Source organism: Sebastes umbrosus, chromosome 23, assembly GCF_015220745.1.
Source record: "Sebastes umbrosus isolate fSebUmb1 chromosome 23, fSebUmb1.pri, whole genome shotgun sequence".
In the NCBI taxonomy this organism is placed as follows: Eukaryota; Metazoa; Chordata; class Actinopteri; order Perciformes; family Sebastidae; genus Sebastes; species Sebastes umbrosus.
Genome location: NC_051291.1, coordinates 2,628,426 through 2,644,290, shown reverse-complemented (window position 1 = coordinate 2,644,290; position 15,865 = coordinate 2,628,426). Strand labels below are relative to the sequence as shown.

Below are 15,865 nucleotides of genomic sequence, written 5' to 3'. Positions count from 1 at the left end.
ATCATTTGCTATTTATTTATTTGCAGCTGTAAGTTGCTTCTTTTTTTTGTTGCATTGCATTGTGGGACATTAGTGCACAACAGCATACTCAGAATCAAGCATTTTTTTTGTAGTCAGCATCCTGACTGCACAAACTTAAAGCTTCAGTAGGCAGAATATTTTTGGTATCATTGGGCAACAAATCCATAATAACCTTTCAGCATATTGTAATTCAAGTGTTCTGAGAGACAACTAGACTTCTGCACCTCCTCATGGCTCTGTTTTCAGGCTTTAAAACATCTAGCACGTGACGGGAGACTTTGACCAATCACAGGTCATTTCAGAGAGAGAAAGCGTTCCTATTGGCTGTTCATTCAACCGAGGCAGCTATCAATCACTCGCAAACTCCGATCAAGTGGTCAAACTAGGCAGCGCTGATCAAATATGAATCAATATTCTGTTACTTTAATGCCTATTTCTCTCCTCAAATGTTTCCAGAAACATCTTGTAGTGCACCGTTTAGCTGTAAAATGAGAGAGTTTTCTCTGGCTGGTGGGCGGTGCTTGGTATTTCTTCAACTGATCTCAACATGACGGCAAGGTCACCACCTTTCTCGTTTATATAGTGACCATTTTGAATCATATTTGGTCCAACCTGCCTACTGCTGCTTTAATTCATGCTTGGAATTGGTGTGTAGTATTGTCGTGGTATATTGCGAGTAGTTTTTGTCGCATTCCGTAACTAACCAAACGCGAGTCTGTCGAAATAACACAGGTTTCTTCAGTCCAGTCGCACAACACAACACGGCTTCAATCCAACTCTGAAACTACTAAAGCAGCTTCCCCATACAGTATATTCTAGTGTTCTCTTACGCCACCTAGCAGCTGTAACATTTAACAGCATGCAAGTTTAAGTCCTGAAACTACACACACTTCAGCAGTGATTCCCTTACTGCCTTACAAAAAAGAAGTTTATTCAAGTGAGCTATTAGTATACTTCTTCTTAAAATAAGAGATTATGAGTGTGTTCCAATAAACGTACTTCCTGAAGTACACTTCAATGTAGTGCACTATGTGCAATCTGTACTTGAATAGTGTGTAAATTTCAACGGGGTAGAATCGTCTCAAATCGAATACTCAGTGGCGAAAAGAATTAAAGCAGAGTGGAAATTACGTTTCCAACGTGGTCGTCTACGATGTGTCCTCCTGTTGGCTGAAAATGCACCGGTACGTTTACGTATTGTTTTATTCTGTTATCTACGTATGTTTGAATAGTGGTCGTGGCTCCGCCCCTTCCGCTACGTAGCCAAGATGGCGACAATTGAGTGTGAAAAGTGTCCAGCGGTCCACACTCAACGATCTGACCGTTTTGAGTACAACATCCGGGTACTTTGAGTGCACTGCATTTTGCCGTACTTCCCAGTGTGAACGCACTTATGCACTCAAAATAGTAAGTGTAAGTACAGAAGTACGTGGATTGGAACACACTCGATGCTTTCAGTTAACTTTTTATATACTTAAGTATACTTGGCTTATACTGACTAGTATACAGAAAAGTCTAAGTGTGTTTGGCTTATAGGCCTACTTCTACTTAATCTTCTGATCAATATATACTTAAGAAAAGTATATTTAAGTATTCTTGAATTATAATTAGACAAGGTCTTCTCATCTTTAACTAAACTATTTACCTCACAAGTTGAATAAATATTGAAAGAAATCCACCAAAGAATTTATTGTTTATTTTTGCAAATCCACTCCAATCAGTTCATTTTAACAGAAAATAGAAAGAAAAATATGTTTTAGAACCTCAGCTTGAACAATATATAATTTGTTTGGAAATCCAAAACAAATAGTGTAGAATATCTTGATAACTGTCTTTTTGAAAGTGACCAGCAGATGTCCTCAGTCACATTGTAAACTAACACACTGAACCTTTCCCTCCGGTTACCTACAGCTTTGTATTTACATTATTATCTTTTTATTCAGTATTTGCATATTTGGGTTATTGCACAGTGACGTACAGTGACGTTAAAATTCCCTCTTTATATTGATGCTCATACAAACAATACGACTGTGTTCTTGCTCTTATATACTGTATATGATTAACTGAAATACAAACACAAGCCATTGTAGGAAAGCTTCCCTGCTCTTTTCTGTGAGCATCCCCGTACACATTAGTGCGAGAAACTCTTTCATATAAATCCACTTAGATCAATTACAGTCAGTTGTGCATCAGAGAAAGCAGGATTCATTTCCAGCATTAGTGCTGCGGTAACTGGTCATTAGAGAGAATCATCAATCTTCCTTTATGGCTGAGTAAAACCCTCCTCACCGACTGCTACACAAAGTAGGCAACTTGAAACCTGCTGGAATATGTTTTTCTGATGTTTTGGTGCAGTCACGCTGCAACAAATAATCCTTTTCAACTCAATGCTTAAAGGGACTGTTTGTAACTTTCAGTAATGCTTGTTAACAGCGACACCTGTGGCCGTGAAGTCAACTAAAGTCAGCGTCCTGTTGCTCGCGCTTGTGCTCGCTCTACATAGACATGAACGAGCATCGCTCAAAACAGTGAGACGACAGACGTCAGCTAAAACCACAATATCACTCTATATTTCAGCTGCTTGGCAGTAATGTTAGCTGACCAGACGGAGGTCTCTCCATGAATCAATGCTGATCCTAGTGTTGGCTTTTCCTGCCTCAGCCTCACGATCGCGGCCGGAGGGAACGGGGGAGACACCGGCACCCGGTCGGAGACGATAACGTTTCTCGCTGCGGAGCTCCGTCACTTCACAAGACACGGGAAACCTCTGTTGGTCTGGAGGAGCTGCAGCAGTTATTTCTGCACAAACGTCCACTGTACATTCACTAGATATTCTCAGAGCTAAACTAACTCTTCTGCAGTGTGGAGTGAGCGCGCGTTCACGTCTAGAGGTGGAGCGAGTACATGAGAATGCACGCAGTGTCTGAGTGAAGGCAAGCAGGCAGAGGAGGAGAGACAGCGGCCACTCGTGAGCGCGCATGTGTCCCGACCCGGTACGATTTATACGCCTAAAAAGTTACAAACAGTCCCTTTAAAGGGACTGTTTGTAACTTCTTACACGTATAAATCAATCCGGGTCGGTGTCCCATGCGCGCTCCTGTGTGGCTACGCTGTTCAGACTCAGACTCCAACACAAACTACACGGAAGCACCAAAACCTCTTGGTTGTATCTAGTGAAGCCCGTCTGTTAAACAGTGTTGGCCGCGGTCGGAGGACGCTGCACACTGACACACTGACAGCTGTTGTTGCCTGTTGGGCTGCAGTTTGCCATGTTATGATTTAAGCATATTGTTTTATGCTAAATGCAGTACCTGTGAGGGTTTCTGGACAATATCTGTCTTTGTTTTGTGTCCTTAATTCATTTCCAATAATAAATATATACATACATTTGCATAAAGCAGCATATTTACCCACTCCCATGTTGTAAATCTAACATTAACAAATATTAGTGATCTTCATAAACCGATAATCCATATTCATGACACTACGCAGCGCCACTCTTATGGTGGGTCAGGCTCCTGGATGGAGGTCTCCTGCTGCAGGAACTGGTCCCAGTCTGGCCCGCGAGCTGGTAGCTCTGTCTGGAAGTGGTTCCAGAACCTGTAGAGTCCAACATGACAGATTAAAGTTCAGAACATTTACTATAAGTGGGCGTCGCAATGAATCAAAGCAACAGTAAACATATTGGCTTCATCCTAAATCTCATACTTTTGTGTGAATAAACAGTAGTATGTATCTATTTGGACGCACTGAGCTGTGATTTACGCTGTCACTTCCTGAGAGCCTTCTTGTTGGTTGGCATGGTAACCCGTGCCAGCATCATGTGCCCAAAACGACGTATTGTGAGAATCATAATCTGAGTTAATTTAAAATATATATAACGTCTATAGCAAAGTGAAATCTTATACTTAAATTGAAGTGTTAATGATGTTACAGAACTGTCCGTCAACATCCGTTATGAACGTTGTCGTCACTACCGCATTGAATTGTGGGATATTTTACCGCCGTAGTGTCCAGCGATGCATACTGTAATATTTCACACTTTATAATAACCGTCATTAATAAATGGTATATAAATAAATTGATAGCTAATTTAACATTATTTAATGGTTATTTTACTGTTACAATTAAATGATAATTAATAATGTTTACCAATTATTATTAATGCTATAATTTATTATTTTAACAGTTTATTATTGCACACTTTTATATACTATTTTAAGTATTTGTTAATTATTACGAAATAATTTGTAAACCTTTAAGAAATTGTTTGTAAAACATCTATAAACATTATTTGGATGTTTATTATAAAGTTGCAACTGATGATTATAATACCTTGTTAAATGCTTAATAAATACTTTGTAACGCATCTTTAATTATTTATTTAATTATTATAAACATTAATTATTTGTATAGTTAATACTTTGTCAATGGTTAATAATTGGTTTCTGGTCCATCTATCTATGTAACGTTTATAGATGTTTTACAAATTTAACAGTTTCTTAAAGCTTTACAAATCATTTGGTAATCACTAGCAAATACTTAATATAGTATATAAAATGTAATAATGTGTGCAACAATTAACTGTTAATAAATACTTTACTAATGTAATCAGAATATAATTGTTATTGTCTATGGTACAATATATAATTTATAAACTAATTATTTCATATTACATAAACTACTGATAAAATAACATTGATTATAGCATACTAATACTTTGTAAACATTATTATCATTTCATTGTTTGTTAACATAAAATAACAATAAACTAAAGTTTAATTAACTATCAATGTACCATTTATTCGCGGTGGTTATTATAAAGTGTTACCTGAACGTCTCCTCTTTTGTGATCAGTAGCAAATGTCTGGTGTTTTCTATACGAGATAAAGTGTGCGTACTTGTGATGGTAGATATCCGGGTCTCGGCTTATGCGGTTCTGGAAGCCGATGTACAGATCATCCCAGAGACGACCGTGCAGCACCACGTACCTCATCACCCCAATCCTGTTTTTAACCTTTAAGGAGGAAACCAAAGAAACATCAGAGTTACTGCTCCGTCAAAGCAACACGCCTCTCTTCCAACTCTCTGAAAGATAGCGATTTACACATAACGGTGATACTGATAGACTCGTCTCACATAGCCAGACACGGTGCTGGAGAAAATTCTGTCTGCTCTGTCTTGTTTGTATTTCTTTAAACCGATCACAAGTCCAGGATGCAGCGACGGTGCTCTTGGGTAGGAGAGTGCCACATGAAATATTTAGCTAATGGTAGGCTCATACCCACAGACTACATCCGGTGAGTCAGACGACTGATACACAGAGATTTGGAGAAGTGGATCCTCTGGACAATTTTAACCTCTGTGATATAGATCACCAAAACATGTTGACAACCACCTGAAACCAACCAGGGCCCACACTTTACTGGTGGTTTCCTGTATCTGGTTTCCAGATAGACAGATAGATAGATAGATAGATGGATAGATGGATGGATGGATGGATGGATAGAGGATGGATAAATGGATAGATAGATGGATGGATGGATTGATTGATGGGTAGATAGATAGATTGATAGATGATGGATAGATGGATAGATAATGATGGATGGATGAATAGATGGGAGATGGATGGATGGATGGATATATGATGAATATATGATGGATAGAGAGATAGATAGATAGATAGATAGATAGATAGATAGATAGATAGATAGATAGATGATGGATAGATGATGGATAAATGGAAAGATAGATGGATGGATGGATGGATAGATGATGGATATATGATGGATAGAGGATTGGTAGATGATGGATAAATGGATAGATAGATGGATGGATGGATGGATTGATTGATGGTGGATAGATGATGGATAAATGGAAAGATGGATAGATAGATGGATGGATGGATGGATAGATGATGGATAAATGGATGGATGGATAAATGATGGATAGATGATGGAAAATGCTTGGATGGATAGATAGATGATGGACGGTTAGATGGATGGATGAATGGATGGATAGATGTACTTTATTGATCCCAATTACAGCAGCAAATACATAATAAATATACATCATCAACACTAGAAGAGAGAGAGATACATCCATCAATAAAATACACATTATAAAGAATATACTAAAATACACTATAAACATACTAATATACGACTTAAATGCAGCGTGACGTCGGGTTACGTTTCTCCAAAAGTTGATTCCGTTTCAGCTTTTTGCTGCAGGTCGCTGCGTTTCTTTTTCCCGGCATCCCCTGTGCTCCCAACCACCGCAGCCTAAACGTACTACCCACATTCAAACCAATGGGAGGACTGGTTTGCCTTAAGATGCTCAGTCTGCTTTGACATTGTCAGCCATCAGTTTGTTTGTACTCATGTAAACTGTGTTGTGTGTTTCTTACTGGATCCATCGTCCATTTTTAAGGGAAATGGAAACACGTTGATTATAAGATCTTCTACCTCTCTTGTTCCTTTAGTGTCTTCTAATAGATGCTTTTTAGGTAGTAAAGTTAAAATATTTGCAAAAGCTCTGTTATGCTGTAGTGTGTCTCACCTCTACGTAGGAGTGCTCTCTGTCAGGTCTCTTCTTGGGGAACGACAGATCCAAAAAGTCCACCAAGTAGTCGTAGCCGTCAGTGAGGGGTTCAAAGTTGTCATCTGTCTCAATCACCTTGAATATAGTACATGTTGGGACATTTGCATTTCATCAAACAGACATCCACTTTGAACAAGCAATAAAAAGAAGTCACAGTTCATAATAAGCCCACAGACCGGGGCTTCTGAAAGAAATCAGCAAAGGAGGACAAATCAGAGCTGGAAGGAAAGAAAAAAGATGATGAGGAGGAAACCGAGCAGAGCGCTGGCTTTTAAAATCTCTACGTTGCACGATATGACCTCCACATGTCCTTTCATGGCCTTGCTAGCTCTGATGAGATAGCAATGGTCGGTCAGTCGGTCGACCACTTTGGTACAGAAAGAAATATCTCCGAACCGTGAATTTTGTGAACCGTTCCACCCCTACAGATGATGCATATCTTTAGCCAAGAACATTGTAAGGAAGCTGTTTTTAAACCTTTCAAAGCTACTTAGTTCTCTCCAACTTAAACTATTAAACTACAAAAAAAACCTATGCTTGAATATGTATCGTACCCAGAGGTCAATGGTGCACCTTGATGTATGAACAGAGAAGGTAGCAGGAATTAGAGGGGTGACAGGAAATGACAGGAGAGAGGTAAGATGACATGCAAAGGCCACTGGCTGGAATTGAACCGGGGATGCTGCTGTTCTTCTACGCCATGATTCTCAAGTAGAACAAAGCACCAGAACAAAGTTTGTGCCACCCAAAGGTCAGACCACATTAACATGCTCCATTGCTCAGGAAAGTCTATGCAAAAGAACAGCTAGAAGTGTCCGAGTTTCAAAAAGAACACAGAGGATCTTGTTTGTCAAGTATATATTTACCCGCACTACTAGGTTGTAGTTTTGAAAGCCTGCCCAGGTGTAGTAAAACCGGGTCCAGCTCGGACGTTTAAATATCTCACAGCTGATGGCGCTGTTCAGTTCATCCACATACAAGTCGAACTCCCAACTGTCCTTGTAGATTTTAGCACTGGCTGGGGGATTGGTGATGGCCTCACTATGTTTGGCAGTGCAGTAAAGGAAATATTCACATAAAAATAAGGTGAAACTTATAGAACTTATTGGTCGTCATATGAGCAGTTTAAAGGATAATTTCAATGTATTACCATTTGGATGTTTTTTCTTTGTAGTTTGGCCACCATTCCTATTAGTAATAATAACATCACACTCACCATGTTAATAGGGAATGGGAATCGCGGAGCATTTGGGGTCGTGCCGCCATTTTTGGAGGGTAGTGTATTGTATCTTTGGAGGCCGATGGGTATGTATACGACATTAAGATCTACAAGCCAACTACACAATCATCCGGACAAAGATAAGCTAGTTAATGTTGTGCTAACGGAGTACTAACAAAACGTCCATTAATACTACATATTTAATCTGCCGGTATCTTGTAAAATGAAACCCATAACATCAACCTACCTTTGTGTCTGACTATATATACTACAATTCAGCTTTTGAATCTATTCACTGTGCACTGTTTTGCGTTATCTTTTGCAGTAAACAGTCAGCGGATGATACTCTTTTACCCTTTATCCTCCAAAAGCTTCTAGCTGGCAAATGTCGATTTAGCTTGTTGAAAAGACAACCATTGCTGGCAGGTTTTATCAGCTGTAGCTAGCTAGCTAATTAATGCTAATGCAGTTGGTTTGAAAACGCGTTCTCCGACTGACTCATTTAAAAACATGTAGGCTCTTAAATATACAATTAATGGCTACATATGTAATATTGAACTAAAAGACTGAGGCTAAACCTAAATTTTCCAAGACCAAGTCAGCATCCTGGCAACAGAGCTTTTCCTAATGTAACCTGTAACCCCACAAAGTAATGTAACGTTAGCCAACAGAGTGCTCCAGGGATGACGTATTTTTGTCAGCCAACCAGGAAGTTGGCATCACCCTGGTTCCCTTGACAAAACGCCAATGGGATTTTTCCATTGGGTTTTGGATTATGGGATTATGGGATATTTACTGACGTATTTTATATGTGTTGTTCTTGTGTTAACCGCAGACCTTATTTCAAGCATCTAACTATAAACCCATTAAAGAAACCCATCAACTTCCAGACGAGGGAACAGGAAGTGCTAAAACGCTAACTCATTTCTGGGTTTTAGGACTCATTAATATTAATATTGAAAGTTGCGCGTTTCCAAATTGTACCAGCTTCGACACTGCACGTCTTTGGATCCCCAGCAATACACCCGCCAAGTGTGAAGTAGATCGGATGAACGGTTCTCGAGATATGCGTAGGACATACAAGTAAATAACCCTATGCTGGCATTACTATTGTAGGTAGTAAGATAGTTAGCTGGACATGCTAACATTTGCAGCTTATGATTGAGCAGCAAAACACAGTTTAATCCACTCTTTGCACTTTTGCTGAAACATCCATCACAGATTACATGCCGGACTTCTTGGATCAACCTTTCCTGTGCGATAAGAGACGGTTACTGACATTTCAGATGTGCTCACTTTTAGTTTTACCACTACATAAAGTGGTTTAGATCGTCTGATCATCTGACTGCTCGCGTTTCTTCGTTGTGGCAATGCCAACGTGTTCCCACATCTCAACCGATGTGAACAGAATGTTATCATACCCAGTAGAAATGATGACCAAAACTAAAGACATGTATGTTTAAATTTTCATGATTTATCTAGTGGTAATGTAATCACTGAGTCAAACAGTCTTTTGCTTTCTCATGTGAGATAAAACACACACACACACACACACGCATACACACACACACACACACACACACACACACACACACACACACACACACACAGAGCTTGAGGTGTTGTCAACCTGTTAGTGGGGTCTTTCAGAGCGAGGCCAAGGTCCAGCACAGCGCCCGGCTTGGGCGTCCATGTCTTGATGTCCGGTGCGACCTTATTGATGAGCGCATTGAGGTCCTCTGCACTGTTCTTAACATTTGTATCCCTTATGTATCTAGACACACAGTAGAGACACTTTTACCGTACAAGGACTCATGTTTGTGCATGTTATCACGATTCAGCAGTTTATTCATATTATAGTTTATTTTCCAAGAGAAGTCTGATATAGAGTTAAACATAGCAGCTGCATCAACTGTGACGTCATGGAAAATATTAACGTCCATTCAAAGCCCAATTCTCTTTCTCTGAAATTTATTTATCGTCCACTGATATTGCACAGATTCTGGCCAACCCTTCTGTACTACCTGTCTGATGGATGAGCCTCCACAAAATAGCCAGCGAACGGGCAGTAGATCGCCGGCTGCAGGGACTTCACCAGCTGAGCTTTGTAGTTCAGCAGCTTCTTCCTTTCGTTCTTGATGAACCCCGCTTTCCAGGAATCTGGGCACAGACAAAAACACTGTCATCTGCTTGAATAAATGCTGTTATGCAGACAGTGTGGTACATAATAGACATACTGTGCCGTTGCTAAACCGCATCTATATTTTGGCAGGACTCTTTTTTCTTTGAAGTCAGTTCAGTTCAGCGTCATTCTACAAACATAGTTCTCACATGCATGTGGCTGGCAGCCAACGGCAGCGCTGTAAAGATCAATTGAGGGCGTATAAATCTTTGGATGTCTATAGTTAACTATCCTTCAGTAAAGTCAGTCAAAAAGAGGGTCGTACAATATCGGCGAAGCGTTTCAGAGACGGAGAGAAAGGGAAGCTAATCTCTGTAACGTTTCTCCAATATTGTAGCTCGCTAGAGCCTCGAATCACAGTTTGTCATCTCAGATGTCAGCAATATCTCAATTCTGGCACCCAACAACACAACAAGATTACATTTTAGATGAGTGACTTTAGCCTCCAGTGTTTGCTTTGTCTTGCCTCCAGCTAACCCTGTGACGTCATCATGACGTCGACACAAAAAAGGGTCTATAGTGTGGCGTGCAGTATGAGGTGAAATTCCCAACCACTGAAGTGAGCCTCACCGCTGTATTTCCCACCATAGAAGGTCATGGGGAATCCAGATGCACCCCCAGCGAAGTCACTCATCATTAAGTCCACGTTCTGCGGTAGCCTGCCCCCGTTTGGCCTGGTGCAGTCCACATTGTTGAGGATCACGTGACCTGCAATCGACAAACACATTTTAACAAACCGATCGTATGAATATGTTTTAGTCTGCAACTGGTATTTAAATGTATTCACCTTTATAGTCAACAATGATGCAGGTGTCCATTTCGGGATGCACTCCATCCATCAGGATCATGAATCTCAGGTCTTTGTCAATCTGAGGGAGACCAAGGGTCGGGGTTGTGACTAATGACAGTATTGTGTAGTTTCATTTCTAGTTCATTACACATTTCATGAAAGGGTGTTCTGTTTATCGCCCTTTGACCAGACGTGAGCAGCAGAGAGTTACATTTTGCCAGACACCAAAAGGAACAACGTTGATGTTCGTCAACTTGACTTGGCTTTGCTCCAAATACCTGTTGCATTAAGACAGAGAGAGAGACATGTGGATAAATGTGGCATAAACAATCTGTTTCTAATATAATAGATGTAATGGATTAAACTGAGCTCCATCGCTTTACTAACCAAAAGACAGGTCTCGATGTGTCCCCGACGTAAATGGGGACATCTGGCCTTCTCTCTGACAAAGCTTTCAGTGTGGGGTAACTAGAAAAGAAACAGGACAGGTCAGATCCCAGGACAGTACATGTTCTTTTACAAACTGTCTAAATGTTGACGCCTTTTTAAGTTCATTTTAAGTTAAAACTATAAGTGAATGAAATTCCCTGACCAAACACCAAAAGGCAGCAAACCCCCAGCTGCTCTGGTCGCTTCTTATGAGGCAGCCCCCTCTCCATACGTTAAAGCAGGGGTTCTCAAACGTTTTGGGGCTAGGGACCCCTTAAAGGACCCCCTCATAATCGTAACACCGATAAAGCATAATGCTTACAACCATTTGTACTGCCATTGGAACTATTTGTATTTTCAACTTTCACTTTTTTTTTGCCCTGATATTCCGGGTGCTTGGTAATCAGATGTCGCTTTAGCTTGGCCAGCTTAACTTGGTTGACTGATTCACTTCCACTTTAAGGGGTGACAACAGTACCTATATTTAACAACACTGACGGGGTTTACCTGAGGTGGTCAGAGTGCATATGGCTGATGTAGATGAGATCTGCTGCACACAGTCTGTCCAGGGAGTCTGCTGGAGGCTCATGGAGAAGCCACCAGCCTCTGGCAAACGCAGGACCCTTCAACCACGGGTCAAACATGAACCGCCTCTGTCCCAGCTGCAGCTCCATGCAGGCGTGGGTCAAGTACGTCACCTGGGTGGGAAGTTAACAATTCTGTTGTGTCACAATGGACAGATCTGACAAACTGTGATAAGAGAGTAAAAAGTAAAAAGTAGACAGCGAGATACATACTTTCACTTCTCCTTCCTGGAGCTCCACAGGCTCTCGAGGGTCAGCCAGCCAGGGGTCCATGGGGTTCAACTCGACCAGCTGAAGACCCCCATCATCCAAAATCTCTACTTCTGTATGTGACATAACATAACATATGTGTTTAGCTGGATTTGCAGAACTCAGATAGATAGATAGATAAATACTTTATTGATCCCGAAGGAAATTTAGGCATCCAGTAGCTTAAACACATCCCAACACCAATACACCTTAAAAAGAGATCAAAATCTTTTGATGATCTGTTATTTCACTCAATAACTTTTATCAAGTATCCAGTTAAAGTCAGAGAGAGAAGGAGGGTCTGTCTTTTACACCTTTTACATAATTTATCCTCTTTTCCATTCAGTCACATGAGGCTGATAATTCCTGAACGTCGGGTTTGATATGAGTTATATCATTTCACTTTTCCCTGAAACATTCAGCCTAATACATAACTTCTACTGTCAGAATATCAATAACTACAGACGCTAATAATGAATAAATAATATAAAGATATTGATCCAGTAGAGATGGTTCCTGGTCCTCTAAGCAGGACTCAGTCCACAGTATAAATACAGACTGCAGCTGTTATTCATGTGCAGGTGTTTGTTAAACAGATAACAGGCTACAGAGAGAAACACTGCTGCTCTGATAACAGCTGTTAAAGCAGACTGACAGCTGATCCAGATGTGATCAGCTGCTGACGTCGCTTCACGTGACGCTTCAGAGGAAACGACGTCTCATGTCTCTAAAAACATGTTTCCTCGTTTCCTCTCTCCTCGAAAAATATATAATAAAAAGGGAATTATTATTATACATATCATATTTAAATAATCACAATTAATAATTATGTTTTTATGCAAATAACCACTACAGATGGCAAAAAACAAACTACAGTTAATGGAAAAAAGTTAATTTCAATTTAAAGACCCTGCTCACGTGCATCACACACTGCAGGGCGCCAAAGTTTCACTGTTCACCAAAATGAAGCGGTCTATCGTTGATTATTTAAAAAAAACAAATGAGGAGAGAAAGGAGGAAGCTGGCGGTGAGGGAGAGTCTAAAAGGGGGGTGCCGACTCAGACTCCACCGATGATGAATGTGCAACAGGCACGGATAGACTATCTGACAGACAGGTGGAGAAAAAGAAGTACCACTTTCAACCACAATGGCTAAAACAGTACCCGTGGTTACAGTACAAGGGGAACACTGTGCTGTGTGTTAATTGTAGGCAATGTGGTCCGTCTGTTGCAGGCAACTCTAAACTTGTTGGTTAAAATATTTTGCAATTATCAAGTTTCGAGGCATTGTCAATGTTATTTACTAGCATGCAAGGTCATTGATTAATACCATGCTGTAACCCAAAAAAAAGGGTGCGACCAACTGAGAAAGTTGGTAGCACAAGTGCTACCAGTGGAAAGTCTAGAGCCCTGGCATGTAAGGCGTTAAGCGTGCAGTAAGTACGCCTTTCTTGATTTCCGTGTGTCATTTGTACGCCACGTATCCTGTACTGACTGCAATGTAAACGCACCTGCGTATAAATGTGACGGTAGAGTTAGTAGTATAAAAAGCGAGAAAGACCACTTATAGGTGGATGGGTCCAACAAACACCTTATTTATTTAACCAGGTTGGGAGGTGGATGGGTCAGAGTGCCTGTGGCACTGAGGGATGACTTTGTTTGGGTAGTCAGCAGTAGCTGGTAGTGTGACAGTATGGTGCATAAAGAGGTAGTTATAAAGAGGTAGTGATAAAGAGGTAGTTATAAAGAGGTAGTTATAAAGAGGTAGTGATAAAGAGGTCGTTATAAAGAGGTAGTTATAAAGAGGTAGTGATAAAGAGGTAGTTATAAAGAGGCAGTGATAAAGAAGTAGTTATAAAGAGAAGACGGTTAAAAACATGAACGTGTGCACACAAAAGGACAACAGTGTGTTGACAACACAACAGTACAGTAGTGATTACAGTACACGGTACAGAACTTACCGAGCTCGTCCTGCAAGAAGCTGTCTGGTGGATTCACATATTTCATTGTCGATACGTTTAACTTCCAGTTGTGTTTAGTGCATTTAACAGTCCTGTGGGAACATAGCAGCCTGTCAGTTCTACCGAAAAGTTCTATTAACACAGCATAATCCCTGCTGTAAATAAATAAATAAATAAATATCTCATTAAATGTAGACAAAAAAAAAATTAAATTAAATTAATTGATCATATTGTGACGTAAATTGATATTTCTGTTTTAATTTGCTTCTTTATTGATGTGTCTTTGTATTAATCCCCTTATTTGTTTACTCTTCTGTTTATTTTCCCCTTTATATTTATTTAGGGGAAATCATGCAGAAATACATGAATAAATACACACATTTAAAAAAATAAATTAAAATAAATTAAAAAGCAAAAATAAATTAAATAAATTTAAAAATTAACTAAAATAAATACACAAATAATAATAATAAATAATAATGATTAACAGAAGAGTAAATAAATAAGGGAGTTCATTCAAAGATAAATAAATAAAGAAGCAAACTAAAACAGAAATATGAATTTATGTCATATTTGATCAATTTATTGATGGCTATATTAATTTTGAATATTAGTTTTGCTACATTTAATGAAATATTTATTTATTTATCGAGTCATTTATTTTTTTATTTTTTTAATTTTTTTAATTTTTTAATTTATTTATTTATGATTGTGGCAGGTTCCACCCTCCGTAGTGCTTCTGCCAGAATGATCTCACCTGCCATCCAGGTCTTCGATGTCTTTGATGAACAACCCTCCTTGGTGTTTGCATTGGTTCTTGCACGCTTTGAGGCCGTCGTCGTTCTTGTATATGATGAAACATTTACCGTCCTCCGGGTGTTTCTTGAAATTGACTCCCTCTTTGAGTGAGCTGACTGCTTCAGCATCCAGTGATAGCAGCACCTCCGCTGTTTGAGAGGTCATTTTACCTAAACGTTAGACACAAGTTCAATTTTAAGTGGAGAAAAGAACATTTTAGCAGAGAAAAGTTGCTGCTGTACTTCGAGGATACTGAGGATCCTCATGTTGGGAACAGTAAAATGTTACCGTCAATCATATTTTTGTCCATTTCTGAACACCACAATCCTGACTAAGTCTTGAAATTTGATACGTTGATTGATAAATTGGCTTAAAAGCTGACTATCTATTGAGACTGAGAAAATAAACTGTTCTTCATACACCGCAGGCCGAGTATATAAAATATTGTGCAACAATAAACTGTTAAAATAACATGGCATTACTAATAATTAGTAAACATTATTAATCATAATTTCTTTGTTTGTTAATAGTACAGAAATAACTATTATCTCAATTTCAATAAACTATCAATTTACCATTTATAAATGATGCTTATTATAAAATGTTACCCAAAGTCTTCAGGTCATAAATCTCCAAACTAGGTAAGGGCGAATTAAATATTAATTATGTTTAATTATTATTATTCAATCCTGGTGCTCCGGTTTCCCGTTCAAGGCGTTGCTTCGGTTTCCTCCCATAGTTACGGGATGCAGTTGTTACTTGAGCTAATTACTCTATGTGTGTGGGTGTGAATAGGAGAGTGCCACTCCTAATGCTCAACGTACAGCCAACAGGCCAGATGGAGTGCCAGGTGGCCTCGCCCGATCTGTTTTGAATTCACAAAAAAAATAAACTATTTTAATTTTTTTTTTGTACTTTGAATGAAGGTGCATGATAATAAAGAAAGCATCAAAATAGACTAATAGAGCTGCAAGCTAAGCCCTGAATGTCTGTTATGTGTTTATTAACTGACCCCCCTGGCCTCCTGTCA

At 39.4% G+C, this 15,865-nt stretch overlaps 1 protein-coding gene across 1 annotated transcript; it reads right to left on the bottom strand.

The window, feature by feature from the left end:
* Window positions 1-3,384: 3,384 nt before the first annotated feature.
* On the bottom strand, window positions 3,385-15,044 carry cmah (cytidine monophospho-N-acetylneuraminic acid hydroxylase). The gene is made up of 14 exons (XM_037761098.1): window positions 14,795-15,044; window positions 14,038-14,129; window positions 12,042-12,151; window positions 11,752-11,942; window positions 11,203-11,283; window positions 11,027-11,093; window positions 10,813-10,894; window positions 10,596-10,733; window positions 9,868-10,003; window positions 9,474-9,617; window positions 7,491-7,665; window positions 6,583-6,699; window positions 4,923-5,038; window positions 3,385-3,621 (listed from the first exon to the last, which is right to left on the bottom strand). The coding sequence occupies exons 1-14, from the start codon at window positions 14,998-15,000 to the stop codon at window positions 3,522-3,524; spliced, it is 1,755 nt and encodes a 584-aa protein (XP_037617026.1). The 5' UTR covers window positions 15,001-15,044; the 3' UTR covers window positions 3,385-3,521.
* Between the last annotated feature and the right edge of the window lie 821 nt (window positions 15,045-15,865).